Genomic DNA, 16,271 nt, shown 5'->3' with positions numbered 1-16,271 from the left:
AATTTTGTGTGTTGGTACAGGGCAGTGAGACAAGCTCATCTGCCTGCTGTTGTTAAGTTATCATCACATTTCCCTCAAGTTTACATCATGGGTATATAATATTTTTTTCACTCTCCCTCTTTTCAGGAAACCCGTCCCAGCAACGCTAAAAGCCGGCAGCCTCCGAACACACATAAGCCGCTGTCAGGTTTGCATGAAGAGGACATAAGCAGCAATACCAAAGGCCTCCGAAGAGCAATAAGGCGTGCGCTGACGTCATCAACTTAGCTTTATTTCCCATTTTCTAAAGGATGGTGCTATTGCCCTGCCTGGCATTTAGGATAGGATCATGGCCAGAGACTGAAACCAAACCACAGAGACCAAGTGGCCGCTTGCTCCATGCAGAAACACACAATCACAACATGTTAAGTGTGACACCCAGTTTACCACTGCACTGACATGCCCCCTGAACTGGTAAACTGGTGTTAATTTTGAAAGGGCTGTGTGTGTCAGTCAGGTGCTATTGAATCTTATGTGCCTTTTTCTTTTCATTGTTTTTATTTCCATTCCCTACCAGTGTTTCAAAGATATAGCAACACAATATGATATACGTTCACACCTTAGTTAAACCCTACTAATGTAAAAGCTAGGACTTACCACTGGTTACAGATGCTTGCCATTTATACCGCCATAAAGTTGCAGACACAGATGTACAGTATGCTACTCACTCTGTTGTAAATACAACACATTCCTTCTTAACATAGTTCAACATACTCGCCTCAGGTTATTGATGAGTTACTTTGTGTGTTATTAATCCCATTTTTATTTATAAGAGTTCTGAGAATATGTTCGACGCGAGTGTATCTGAGATGCCATATATCCGAAAAGAATGTGTTAATGCGTGAAAACCATCGCCTTATTAACATACAAAACAGCACTGAAATAGCATTACCAGGCATGTGACTGTGTGTGTGTGTGTGTGTGTGTGTGTGTGTGTGTGTGTGTGTGTGTGTGTGTGTGTGTGTGTGTGTGTGTGTGTGTGTGTGTGTGTGTGTGTGTGTGTGAGAGAGAAAACAAGATTTGAGTGGCTTGGAAATGGCATGCGTGTTGCAATGTCTACATATATATTGTTGCACAACCCTGTTGTTAACATGACAAATGCACACAAAGAAATAGCCAAGAAAAAATCATCCTTCTTGTGTTTTTTCTCTGTACAAACCTTGTTTATAACAGTTGTTTCCAAGATTTTACCCCCTTAAGTGAAACATATCCTCATCATCTGTGATCCTAAGGAGATGCACGTGTATAGATGCATAACTTGTATTTGCAGTTTTGGATGTGTACTTGACTGTTTCCCTTTGTGAAATGCTTTTTTGTTATTCCTGTTTATTTAGTGCAAAGTGTAATCCTCTCTAAAGGTCATGATGTTACTTCTCTCCGAGTACTCTGGCTTCCTCCCACACTCCAAAGACGTGCACGGGGTTCGGTTAATTGGTGATTCTAAAGTGGCCATAGGCGTGAATGTGAGTGCAAACGGTTATCTGTTTCTCTGTGACAGACTGGCAACCTGTCCAGGGTGTACCCCGCCTCTCTGGGATAGACTCCAGCCCAGATGTGACCCTGAATTGGACAAACTGAAGGACCACGGATGGATCGATGAGTCATAATGTGATGGTTACGCAATCAGGTCGAGGACATATAGTGCCTATGCAGGTTAAAATCCTTTAAAAGGTCTTAGCATAGAGTTGTGTAGATTTGTTTCTTTATGTACAGCATCTGGAGAAAACTTCATGCGTATATTAATCTTAGAAAGCCTGTTGGACCTCAAATGTTCTCCGGAGCTCCGAAATAGCTTCAACAGCTCTGAAAGGGACATTTCTGTGTCCCTTTAAGAGCTTTTGAAATATGCAAAGTTAAGGCAATGACTGTACACTGACTGCAACCTGTTTTTGTTTGAATATGAGCCCTACTTGGGATAAAATGCTCAGACATTTGTAGAGTATTAGAATTATTTTCCAGCGTTAAACAAGCCTTTCCTAACAGTGATTACCAGAACAGAAAATACTTTTTAATATTTCACTTCCAAAACTGTGTAATTCCTGAAATAAAATGATTTGTAGGAATTGTTTAAAAATTATTATTTTGTGTTTCCTGTTTCCAACATTTTTAACGCAGTACTCCAGAAATGTCACTAGAGGGCAGCATCAGCATACACAGAGCAAGTTGCTGCTTTCTTATATGAAAGCTCCCAGTATGTGTGACTCCAAGGCTCATTTTGTTTTTACTAGTCACTAGGCAACAGCATGCAGCAAAAGCTTACTCCAGATATATTATGACCAATAAATTAAATGCAACGTTTGTAGCAACCCTTCTACAGTGTGCTGCAGCCACTACCTCAGCACTTCTGCAGGGACTGTGGCCAACAAACCCATTCACCCCACGAAAACACAAACCGATCAATACATTCTGCAGAGAACCAGATAACCCCCCCTTTCAACTCGCGTCTCGTCTTTCATTTATTACCGGAATCCTATCCCTTCTTTCCTTTCTTGTCACCAGACAGACAAACACAGCCCATGACCCCTGGCTGTCTTCAAAAACATGTCAAACGGGGCCTTGACCTCTGACCGGTGACAGCAAGGTCATTCAGGTGGAAGTCAGGCTGGATGGTCACAACACACTGAAAGGTCTAATGGTCAAATGGCACACGCAACATGGAGCAACGGGCCGAGGAAAAATGATTATTTGTTACAAAGATAAGAACACGTGCGCACTTTAGCCTCATTGAGGAGAAGTCACTGGGCTTTAATATAACCCACTAAGAATTTTTGCCACTGGTTTTTCAAGTAAAACTAACACTTTATTTTACACATTCACGGGAAAGAACAGAATAATTTTGTTTTGGAATTGAGAAAAAACTGTTGTTTAATAACCTTTAATTAATGCAGTATGCAAAGTAAATAGTGAAAATTGGTTCTTCTGCATTTAAGTTAACATATCATTATTGCCTGAATTGATCTATCATTTTTGTTGAAGTTAATTCTTAATTTTTGGAGACTGAATCAACTGGTTGTTGGCGATATTCATTTATTCATTTATTATTCATTCATGACTGAATGTCACATACAAATAGAAAGATACACAAAGTCAATGTCATGTGGTTGGGGAAGGTAATCAGCCTTGCTAAGGGGCTTTAAAGTTCAAAATTAACCCCTTTAGGTTTCTTAATACTGCTTGTTGTTTGCTAACACTGCTTGAGACTCAACTTAAGAGTTACAATCTCCTGCAGAGAGCTGGGCTTTGTGCCGGCTTAAACTCCAGCTTAAACTGTATGATGTTTTTTTTTCCATAGAGACAGTGTCCTGCTAATATATGGTTCCAATGAACAAGGTTCATTTTAAATAATGTGTTTTGTTAGCACCGAAATGTTAGTTTGTGAGGAATGCATGTTTTCTTGTACTTAAATGTGCCGTGTTTGGGAACCTGTCCTGATTCATCACCATGACCTTTCTCCGGAGTGGATCAGTGGCAGAGTTCAGCAACTTTACAAGCCTTTTGACCAAAGCTTAGCCAAATACAGATTAGGCTCAAAAGCCATGCAGGTGTCTCAAACATGCTACTCGTGCAGCTGCAACACACTGTAAACCAAGAATGAGATTGTCTAAAAAAACACAAACATCTTGTTAACACTGCTTGCCTTTTCTGCAAAAAACTAGAATGCATTTCCGTTTTCATTTCGGGAACAAAGAGTCTCAGAAAATGATTTTAAATATAGGTCTCTATAACGCTGCAGGCTACAGTTTGATAAGTTGGGATGATTGCACCGTCCCCCTGCTGAAAACAATAAAAAAAAAAGCTCAGTAAAACTCATAATAATGTTGTTTTTTTTAACTTACCATATATTTAACAGTAAATTAAGGACTATTTATCATGTTTCTCATGACAATTGTCTCTTTAGTCGCTGCAATCACTGAAGCTTTTCATTCAAAATAGAGCTCTAGACCAGGACAAGTGCCAGTGATTGCTCTGTTTTTAAAAAAAAATTGTTCTAATCATTTATTTTTTACTATTGGCTGCTGATGCTATTGATGGCTTCACACTGGCTGGACTCTTACACAAATCACACAAAATAAGTTCAGGACTTCACATTTGAACAGCTTAATTGTGTTTTTGTTAAAAGCTCCGCCACAAACTTGTTTTCATTGCTCTGCCTGATTAGACCTCCAGTCAGGTGGAAGTTGAGTGGAGCTATGCTGGGAACTGTTTGAAAACCACCTTAATTAGAATGACATTGTAAAAGTGGTGCAACAAAAAGTCAACACCCAGTCCTGAGGGTGTGATCTGACTATTTATTTCATTATTTAAGTTACTTTTGTGTTATGGCATAAAGCAGCTTGGACAAGAACTAGAACTGGCCATAGCACAGCTCTTAGGTTATTACCAGCTTCTTATCAAGCTGTCACTGTCCTCCTCCACTGCAGCCATCCTTTTGTTCTGCTGTGAAAGACATTAAGGTATCTCTTGAGTGAGGGCTAATATATATATACTCCTTTAAATGGCTGTACTTTGGAAAGCCTTGCAAGTTTGAGTGTCAGACTGTGTGGAGAGAAGAATAACAGCAGAAAAGTGTCACTGCTCTTTTATGCGGTCGTTTATCTGACCCTGCTCCTCACTGAGATTAATAGGGAGTGAATTGAGGACACTTTTAAAACAAGTGAAGGATGGACGTCAGGAGATTCAAAGAACAGAGATTCAGAATTTGATTTAATGTGCATATAAATCACTAAACCGTGCATGCTGTATACTTAATGCTCACCGGCCACTTTATTAGGTCCACCAGTTCAGTTGCTTGCCAGTGCAAATATTTAACCAGCCAATCACATGGCAGCAACTCAGTGCAATTTATTCATGTAGACACCTGCTGAATTTCAAACTGAGCATCAGAATGGGGAAGAAAGCTGATTTTAGTGAGTTTGAACATGGTTGCTGGTGGCAGATGGGCTTGTCTGACTATTTCAGAAATTGCTGATCTATTGCAATTTTCCCACAAAACCATCTCTATGGTTTATGGAGAAAGAAAATATCTACTGCGCGGCAGTTCTCTGAGAGCCAGAGGCTGAAGGAGAATGGCCAGACTGGTTTAAGCTGATAAGGTAACAGTAACTAAATAACCACAAAAACAAAGTGTGCTGAAGAGCATTTCTGAACATGCAACACATTAAACCATGAAACAGCAGGAGAAGACCCCACCAGGTACCACTAGTGTCAGCTAAGAACAGGAAACTGAAGCCACAGTTCACACAGGATCAACAAGATTGCACAACAGAAAACTGGATGAGTGCTGTTGACTGGACGAATTTTCATTTCTGCAGTAACTTTTGGTTTGGATTGCATTTACATAGCGCTTTTCGAGAGCCTCAAAGCGCTTTACAATTCTACTATTCATTCACACACTGGTGGAGGCAGCTACAGTTGTAGCCACAGCTGCCCCAGGGCAGACTGACAGAAGCGAGGCTGCCATATTGCGCCATCAGCCCCTCTGGCCATCACCAGTAGGCGGTAGGTGAAGTGACTTGCCCAAGGACACAACGACCAGGACAGACAGAGCAGGAGATCGAACCGGTAACCTTCCGGTTACAAGATGAGCTTCCCAACCCCCTGAACTAACAGCATTGTTCAAATGCTGTTGACAATCAAAGTAATTTGGTTTATTTATGAGAGACAACTAAAGGAAAACAAAGGCATTATCTTTTTATTTGTGGCCAAAGTTTAATCCCAACAAGAATTCTTTGATGTGCAGTTTATCATATTGCTTTATCACTTTTTAAATTTACAGTCTGCATCTTTTTGCAGCTCCAGTCATCTAGCAGTGGCTTTGTAATGCTGGGCAACTCCCTGATTCCCATTGACAGCTGGTTTATGGGGAAGAGGATCAGGTGTTAAGAGGCATGATCCTCCTTGACAGTGCGTGGTGCAATCTTTGGTCTGCATGGATGCTTTAAGCTCCTGTGTTATACCCTCTTGTTGGTGAGTGCACATATTGAAAAAAGAAAGGTGCAATGGAGGTAAAATATAGTCTCCACTGTCAACAGTTGTCATCAGAACTAGTTTTTCCCTTTTCTGCACCAATGGTATTGCAGCTAGATGTTATGTGCCCTGGGGAAAGTAATAATTTTGCCTCACACTCAGCTATAGGGAATCTGTGGTTTAACATCTATCTATCTATCTATCTATCTATCTATCTATCTATCTATCTATCTATCTATCTATCTATCTATCTATCTATCTATCTATCTATCTATCTATCTATCTATCTATGGTATATGTATATATTGCTAACATAAGTTGTTATTAATTTTTGTTGTTTATATTTTCTTGTACCAAATTCACAGAGATCAGCAAACACGTCCACCATAACACACAGACACGCTCATCTCTCAGCACGATTACTGGAGCTGTAACTCCATCTGTAGAGCCTGGCACTCATGTGAGGTCTGATCACGATCTCAGCATGATCGGAAATCTGATGTTCTCACATGGAGCCAAACATGGTGCTTCCTCTTCCTCCACAGACATTTTTAAGTCAATGCACAGTGTCCACTCAGAAATATGGAAATAGCGTGGCAGTGTATGAATGAGAGGAGAACAGTACGCCTCCACAGTCAAGCGGAGGAGTAAAAAAGAAGAGTGAACGTCACAGTAACAGAGAGTGCGTGGGCGCAAGAGGAAGAGTGGGAGTGAAATTGTGGGAGGCATTCCAGTACTCTCTCAATCTGTCTTTTATCTTTATTCATCTCAGTTAAATAACTCTTACACATTTCAAATAACTCTTCACTCTTCTCTCACTGCCATACTCTTCGTTTATTGCAGAGCTATCAATTAATTAGTACTTTGAAATAACCCCCTTTTGGCTGCTCACTTATTTCCCATGGGGTTGCCACAGCGGACGCATCTACATGTTTTGGCACAATTTTACATTCCTGACAAAACCTTCTCATTTATCCAGGCTCAGGACTGATAAAAGGGCTACAACAGCTTACGACCCCACGAGGCTGGGTTTGTGCCTCATGATTCCGAATCAAGGATATTTGGATATTTTGCGTATGGTTAACTATCGTGGAGCCAAGTATTAAACCAGTATTTTCTTTTATTCATTTACTTGTTTCACCACAACTTGTCAAAGAGAACAAAACAAAAAAAAAGGACAAAGGATTGTTGGGTGTGTTGCATTACAAATGAACATTCTCCTGTAAATACACTTTTTATGTGACAGAGTAGCATAGTAAATGAACATGTTGTCAGTTGCATAAATTCTTTGATTTTCTCCAGAATGGATGAACAGAATCAAACATCAAAGATGCCCTTTCGTGCTTGCTACAATCAGCTGACTTCATTTTTTATGGGTAATGAAAGTTGTGGTAATTTGGGGCTTTGAATGATTTCTTTGAAATGTTCTTTTTCCAGGCTGGAATGATTGTAGAGTGTCTTTATTTTGAACTTTCTCTAAGCCAAAATATACATACAGGTTCAAATATGTGCATACATTCACTGAACTATTGGTGCTCAAAGTTCTGCAATGTCTTTTAGCTTGACAAGACCAAAGGTTCTTGTTAGTGCTCACTGTTAACGACAACTTTTAGTTTCTTTTTTTCCAGTATAAAAAGGATTTGTTTGACAGTGGATTGACCAATACTCAGAATAATGGGAAACTCCACAGAACTCAGTGAAGATCTAAGAAGGAGAATTGTAAATTTACATAAGAAGGTCTCTTAGAGCCATTTCTAAACAACTCCAGATTCTAAGATCATCAGTTCAAACAACTGTATGTAAACAAGTTATTCAGATGTGTCACCACTTTTCTGGTGGAAGAAGATCCAAACCTTGGATGAAAGGGAAATGTTCAGGAACAACCGAGCAACCGCCAGGGCAAAAACCTGCCACGAACTGGAAACTGCTGGAACACCAGTATCACTGTCCAGTGAGCGAGTATCATGTCACCATAGACTAAGAGTACTAACCAAGAAAGAAACCTGACACCTACAAGGTCAGCTGACATTTGCAGCTACTTATATTAACAGCCAAATGCTTTCTCAAGAAAAATTCTAGGGTCAGACGAGACGAAGACTGAGCTTTTGGTCGCGAAGACATGAAGTATGTTTGGAGAAGTGAAGGTGAAGTTTTTCAAACCTAAGAACATTATATGACCTATTAAGGATGGTGGTGGTAGCATCACAGTTTAAGACGACTTTGTATTATTTTGTACAAATATTAGTGGGGATATATTTATATATTTCAGCCTGCATTTTTACTTTTGACGCTAAATTAGTGCAAAATGCAAAACCTGTGTTTGCTGTACAAACATTTCACTCTGAAAAACAAGCAGTTCAACGAAATCATTAAAACCCACAAATTACCATGACATTCATACCCACGATGAGTCTATGCAAACGTCCGACCGTGACTGTGCGTCACAAGGCCTCTGAGACCATGTTGTGGCATAATGCAAAAGAAAAGCAGCAAGCATTCTAACCAGAGGTGGTAAAGTCCAAAGAAAAACAAAGGGAGTTAAAAAAAAAAAAACTCTGTTTACTCTTGCCTACACTGCAGATTGGGGACTTTGCCTGCGCATCTAAACCGGAAAATGAGTGGTCTGGGTAAAAGAGGAATTCTGGAGGTGTGGGAGACACTAAGGTTGTTTGCAGTGTGGCATAGGGAAAATAATCACTTCAGCTCAATTTACCAGAAATAAGCAGATGAGCTATTATGGCTGAACGCCCAACACTAAAGTCTGTGAAGCTGGTTTAATTCAGTGATGTCTGCTACCCTTGATGTAAACTAGCACTGAACATGAACACCAAAGCTGCTGTGCACCAGTCTAACACAGCGCATTAATGTAAACTTTACCACAGTACTGGAAACTGACATGTATAACCTGCACTAAACTGTGCAACTTTTGAATAACAAAATTTTGTTTTGCAGGATATTTCACAATAAAAACTTTAGCAACTTATCATGTATAAATCTGATATCTGATCAAAATACTCTAAAATATTACATGTAAGATTTAAATTTCCATTTTATCAAATGTAACTGACCAGTCCTCAGCTTTCAAAATAACCCTCGTCTTCCTCTGCTGTCCTGTATATTTTTTTGCATGTTTCTCCATCTCAGAGTGAACTTATCTCATATTCTGGGAAATGCAGCAGCTGTACATTTATAGCAAACACACTGTGTGGAAAACTGCACAAAGAAACTGTCTGTCTTTGCGGATATTTGCTGTGCTGTTTCAAATGTTGAATTTGTACCTCCTTAAAAATCTTAAAAAATGTTATTCTTTTTATGCTTGGCCCTCTTCTGTAACACCAGCTGGATCCTGAAGTACAGCGACCGCAACTTATGAACATCTGCACTACAAAAACAATCTGGACGATCCTTTTGTTTCATCTCTTCATTTGTGATAAACACTAGTGATGAATAAGCCAATAAGTATGTCTTTCATGTGATATCGTTCCCTTCGTTTAGGCTAAAATCAATTTGATGTTTAAAGGGAATCAATTACACAATATAACTGACCTCAAATCTATGACACCTCAAAAAAGGTGTAAAATGGTAACGCTTAGTGTTGGTTTCCAGGGTGTAAAAAGGCAGCACCCAGTGCTCCTTATTTCAAAGATCTTGGCTTCAAAGGATTGTGCTAAAGCTGCAAATCAGAGCTTTAAATGAGCTTCCGAATAAATCAGCTGGTGAAATCACACCTCTCAATGTCCATCTTTATATGCGGCCTATGCTTGGCAGGAAAGTGAGCATAGTTCCTAAAATGGTGAAAGCTATTGTCACAAGTATGTTAGAATTTACTTGGAAGAAGTGCAACATTCAGGAAAACTATTGTGTAAAATGACTGGCAGTCAACGCACGACGGTCTGTTTGGCCCTTCTGGACCACCAGCATGATCAGATGGTTGGCATTTGTGGACTGCCCATGTCCAGCACAGGGAACAGAGGATGGGACATAGTGTAGGTGGGTGTCAGACAAAAAGGGGGACTAGAGAAATCTCCACAGGAATGAAGGCATGTAGGAAGAGATGGCCAAACGAGCCACTTTCAGAGACTGCATGCTATCCAATTTAAACCTGGATCTGGATTAGACTCCATTCCTATGCATGTGATCTGAAATATGCAGAGGAATGCATCTATATAATGACATCCTTACAGATGCCTCGTAAACAGGGACAAGAGCATAGGAGTTTTGATGCATGCATCTTCTTTGGTTACAGAGACAGGAGGGAAAAGGGTACACTCTGTACAGTCCAGTCTTCACACCAGTGAGGAATAGTGATTAGGTACTAATCTTTCCTGGTGCGAGAAGGGATCGTGGGTGAAGTGTGAACATTAGCAGCCAAGGCTGTGAAGACTCAGTTAAAATTACATTTTTAATAAAACACAAGTTTTCCTTCCTTTAATATATATATACAAAATTAACAAGGACATGTAAATAAATAAAAACACATAGCACTCTGACATTCTCATTTTCATCTATGTCTAACCTTTGTTTCATTCACGGTAAAACAAAAAGATGGCAGCACTATCGTCAGCATTTGTAACCTCTTCACGTCACGATGTTAAAACGATCGGTAATGATAATTCAACTGCCAGCTAAGGAGAAATTATATCTTATTAAACATGGCACTGGCATCTGTCTTAATGTCGTTTTCAGCGTAAAAGGTTGGGGTATAGGTCTTGGCTTACTGCACAATGTGCACAGTCTGTTTAAAAGACCACGCCATCCCTTACATTTCAATTTATCCGTGGCCAAAAAAATGTACAGCCGCGCATTGTACTTACTAATCACCTTTTTACAATGTTTCATGCTAAATTACCTCGGTTAATACTATCAGCGGGATCTCTTATTGACTTGGCTGCTTCATTTACACGATGAGTGAAGTCTTCATCGACCTCAAGGAGCATTAAAAAAATGTGTTCCTACTAACAGAGCTCCAGCTACAGCAGAGAAAATGGCTGTGTGTGTGTGTGATACTAACACTTGCACTAATCTTAGGACATACTTAAAGACAAAGGTGAAACAAAAAGATGCGTTCTTTACTTTCACTTTAATAATCTGTACGTTGGACTAAAAGCTGCACTGATATATAAGCAGAGCTACACGAATGACACGAAATCACGAAATCGCCAGTGTCCTGTGCTATATTGTGTTGTGCCCCGTGTTATCTGATGGCATTGCCTACAATATTATTTGCTCTTTCGGGATTGCTGATTTTCTCAGCAGCTGCTGAATTATTGAACAAAGCTATCATTACACCAGCAGACCAAGTATTTACAATACTATTAGGGCCTGATGTGCCGTAAATGGACCTTTCCATTAGCTGCTGTGAAGGCCAGAGTAACACCTGCATCAACAAAAACACACGCGTGTGCGCTTGCAGACACGAATGCTGTCACACAGTTGTTGTGGGGCGACCCCCATGGGAGTTGGTTATTTTTCAACAGCAGCCTGAGTACGTCAGAAAATGTGCTTACACTGTGGCGACACATGCTGGCTCAACAGTATTACGCAGCGTGGCTGTCCTTCAACATCTCAGGAGACTTCATGTTAAACACACAATCGCATACAGAAGCCCTGCGGTGACAGCGAGTGTGAAAGATATAAGCCTTTGCCTTTCTGGATTACCTTCGCTTCGTGCTTGCATATGTGCTTTGGGCATTTCATATTTGTGTTCCGTGAGTCTTTTCCATCATTTTTCCGTCATGATAGGCCATGAAGGGAAAGCTATAAAGAGACCAGTAACTGCAGCCGCCCTCCAGAGAGATAAAGGATGCCTTTGGCCTTTTCACTGTGGAAACTTCCATGTTTACAGACTCCACCACCGATTTCCGTGTGTCTCAATCAGCTGACAAGCTGTTACATGAAGCAATAACATGGTTTGCCAATACTTGATTCACTAACTGACCCAGTTACCCTTATCATGCATACATACACACAAGCGCGACTGTTTCCACACCTGCAGGTACGAGCTTTTTTACATTGCCTTCCTTGCAATTTCACTTTCACAAAAAATTTTTTATAGTACAAGTCCAGTTTGAAATTCACGGAAAAGCTACTTTAAAACTGACATTGGCTAAGCCCTACGCCCCATTGTTTGACTGTTTCACAACATACTCTAAAACATGTGGCACATTTTAAAATAATACTTTTTTTCATGCCATTGCAACCAAAAATAGTCTCATTTTGATTCATTTGGTGTCAGTATTTGGCTATTTAGCTTCTTGCAATGGCTAAAAGTGCCCTTTACTATTTAGTTTTAAGTGCTACGTTCTGACCCCGGACTAACCGTCAGAGGATGCTAGCTTTCTACAATCAAACATTACAGTTTTTCTCAGTCGCTTTGGTGCGTTTCTCAGATCAGAATTGAAATTCTCATAACTATTAGTTCAACCTCCACAACACTCAGTCATTTGTGCACATCGTAGTAGCAATTTCTCCTCTCTCTGAACAAGCTGCAAATGATTTTGGACATGAATCAGTTGCTTCCATACATTTCCCTGCTGCTTTCTGACATTTCCATTTGCTTATGTCATGTCAGTCAAAAGTAATCATACCTATGGATGCTGAATAGTCGTTCCCAATAAAACTAATAGTCATACATCCATTGCTTGAGTCATCACACACAAAATTGTTGAACTAGTTATCACATGCCAAATATTGGCCATCTGTCAAGCAAATCCTATACCTTTCTGTATCATTTTTCCTGGAAATGTCTGAACAATTGATCTCAGGTGAATTACAGCTGTCACTCATGAGGTTGTTCACTGTCAATTATGGATGAATCCTGTGAATCCCCAATTGGCAAGCATATATAAACTGCGCAGGAGCTAGTGTGTAACATTTCTACACTTCTGTGACACAAACAGTATACACTGTAATGTACTGTGCCATCTCAGACAACGGCGTCCTCACCCATATCCCCCTTCTTGGTCCATACAATACCCAACATCTCCTGACATTTTTAGACACTCTTTACAGGGACCTAGTCCCTGAGAATGAGAGAGGTGGAGGCCAACTCAGCAAGTATGTTGTTGTCTGGGATAATGTCCGTTTTCACCACTCCCATCAGGTCAGAGAGTGGTTTGCAGCACATGACAGAATTCTGGTTGAATATCTCCCTCCATATTCCCCATTCCTTAATCCAATAGAGGAGTTTTTCTCTGCCTGGAGGTGGAAAGTTTATGACCGGCATCCACATGAGCAAATGGCCCTGCTAGCAGCCATGGATGCAGCATGTGACGACATCACAGCAGGGTCCTGCAGAGGATGGATTTGCCACTCCAGGAGATACTTTCCTCGCTGCATTGCGAGGGATAACATCTGTTGTGATGTAGATGAAAATATGTGGCCAGACAGACAGGAACGTCTGGATGTGCCAGAATGATTTACTGTACTGTTACATGTGCTGTTTATTGTTCACATTAGTGCACAGCTCTACCAAATGGGTGATTTTATGTTTACATGTATTCTACAGTGAACAAGTGACTGTAGCATATTTGTCTTTTGCACAAGCATTTTCAGGTGTCACCAATTGTTTTTGCAATGGGAAACACTGAAATTATAAACTGTCATAGTGGAAACATGACAATGCCATTTGACTATCTTGTTCATAAAGATGGTGTCAAGACTTTTCATTTTGATGGCACTGACAGTTTCATTGACATGGATACTTGCTTTTGAGGTATGGATAATCAATTCTGTGCATGTGACGTGCTTTTGCAGGCTATCCACTAGGTTTTGCAGTTTGCACTAATTGTTTTGGGAAATGCACTAACTGCTGTGCAAATGTTAATGGTGTTCTGAGGAACGCACCAAAGCGACTGAGAAAAACTGTAACATTCTCCATCCAATGCAGACGAGTCAAAGGGCTCCCAGTTTTCTACAAGATGCTCACAAAATAATTTACTGTGAATCATAATATTTTGCCATATAATTAAAAATCATATACTCACCAGATATTTGCATTAAGTTGCTCATTAATGCAAATATCTAATCTGCTAAATACACTCAACAGCATGAAGACAGTCAAGATAAGCTGCTGAAACCGAGTTCAAACCGAGCAACGGTGAAGAAAAGTGATTTAATAAAGTGGCTACTGAATGTCAATTATAAATTCAGTCATTAGGCTTACATCACAGCGACCGATATTCTTTGGCAAACCTATCTTCAGTTTGATTTAATGGCAATCAAAGGACCCAATTATTTTACAAAGCAACCTTCTGCATTGTTTTGCTTGCATTAAAGGCCCAACTGACTAACTATAACTTGGCAAATGATCTCAAACGATGCTGACAGACTCATGCTGTGTCTAGTCTGTGTTCATCAAAGGTTGACAGAGTGTAACTGAATAAAGGCAATGGTGCTGATTAAAAAACTGTGAAAGATGGTGGCAAACTCTTCTCCAAGTACCATCACGCACGAAAGCTCAGATCATCGGCCACTTAATTTCTCGCATATCAAAGCTCCCTTCACACACTATCAGTGTCAGGACTCATCTGGCGAGGATGCAACCTACGAGACTATTATTTCTCAGATTCTAAAGACTGTATGTCCAATGACTTCGCTTCATAGCTTGCGTGTAATTTAGTATGTACATAAGGGCATCTATGCATTGACCAAATGCAGATCTCACTTTAATAATTTTCTACACATCACACAGATACACTCTATGCTCAACTGTGCTTTCAGTTCCATCACCCACATACATGTAAATATGTACATACACCCACGAATTCATGTGCAGAAAAACAATGCGTTAACTGAGCAGTTATTAATGTTATTATCTTGTCAGAACCCAATTAAGCAGAGAATGTAATGAGTGAATTGTTGGTATATAATTAAATATAACTGAGGAGCACTGATACAGCCTCGCTCAATCCGAATGGCTACAGACGTTTTCAGTGTTGTGCTCTCTACAAAAAGAAAACATCAATGATGTGACACTCGGGCTCCCTGCCCCCTCAAGTCAAAGCCACAGATGGGGTTTTGTTTACAGCCTGTTCCTCTCTTCATTCTGTTACAAAATCATTATATCGAAAAACTAGAATCGCGCTGAAGGCACAATTAGGCCCTGTCTCATCTTAATTAGTTATGGTCATATAAATGAAGCTATTATTGAGTAAATGATCCAATGTCCAGTGGTAAATGGATCTAGGTTATAGAATAGTATAACCCATATCCATTTACCACACTGCAGGATGTCATACCTATTGCCAAGATCATCTCCATAATTTTTATTCACTGACTTAAATAGTGTGTCTTTAAAATGACTTTAAAACATAATAGAATGATTAGATAATTTTATAAATCTGACCAAATTTAGCAAAAAGACTAAAACCAGGAATGTGTTGATTAAATAGAAAACCTGTCCACTTACCTTGGCTTTTCTATGGTTACAGCTAGGGATGGGTACCGGTATCCGGTGCCATTATTGCCTGTTATCGGACCTGGAGTTAGCAACATCCCCCAAGAACCCGAAGAGGAGAGTCCTGGCCCCTAGCCCTGCCAGTGTAGCAGAAACGATGACGGATGATGATGGCAGCAGCCGTTCTTCTCTGCGTGAGTAGCTTAATGTTGTTCGTGTGTAATTTACGTTGAGTAGGCTAACCACGTGATTAAATTAATGCATGTAAGGTGAACTAGCAAACATCATCATAGCTACATGCGGCTGTCTTCTTGTTTGATGGCAGGTACTCCCTTCACCCTGGTCAAAAAGGCTAAAATGACCAAAGAAAAAGTGGGAAACAGCTAAACATGAGAGGTTTTTGGACAAAGTTTGTGTTTTCCATTGATTAAGCACTGCTTCCAGCCAAGAGTGATACCATAAATTCCCTATAGCTGCAGGAAAGGCTAACATTGTTATCTTTGTACCAAAAAACAGCTGAACATGAGAGTTTTTTGGACCAATTTTGTGTTTTCCATTCTTTAAGCACCGGTTCGAGCACCGTTTAAGCACCGACACCATTTCAAAAGTACCGGTTTGGTACTGGTATCGGATAAAACCTAAACGATACCCATCCCTAGTTACAGCTGAGGACGTAAAGTCTTTGAAAACTGGTTAGAAAAAGTTCATCTTTTTAAGGCGAGGACAGCTGTGCACTGTAGTTTTTGGCAAACCTTTTGTTTGTTAGTGAAGGTTTTGATGGAGTGTGCGGTATTTATGATTTTCACAAATAACATTACCATCTGGTGCAATGATGTGGCTCACTGATGCATTTTTTGGAAAGCAGCAT

At 40.0% G+C, this 16,271-nt stretch overlaps 1 protein-coding gene across 1 annotated transcript in view; it reads left to right on the top strand.

The window, feature by feature from the left end:
* col4a1 (collagen, type IV, alpha 1) overlaps positions 1–2,116 on the top strand; it is a 50,795-nt gene extending 48,679 nt beyond the window's left edge. Inside the window, exon 52 of the mRNA XM_082507264.1 lies at positions 127–2,116. Coding sequence (XP_082363390.1) covers positions 127–208 — 82 coding nt within the window. The 3' untranslated portion in view covers positions 209–2,116. The remainder of the gene's footprint in view (positions 1–126) is intronic.
* Positions 2,117–16,271: the final 14,155 nt, after the last annotated feature.

Source organism: Aulonocara stuartgranti (assembly GCF_965226115.1).
Source record: "Aulonocara stuartgranti genome assembly, chromosome: 16".
Classification (NCBI taxonomy): Eukaryota; Metazoa; Chordata; class Actinopteri; order Cichliformes; family Cichlidae; genus Aulonocara; species Aulonocara stuartgranti.
Note: the sequence above shows the minus strand (reverse complement) of the source record. Positions and strands in the feature narration are given on the sequence as shown.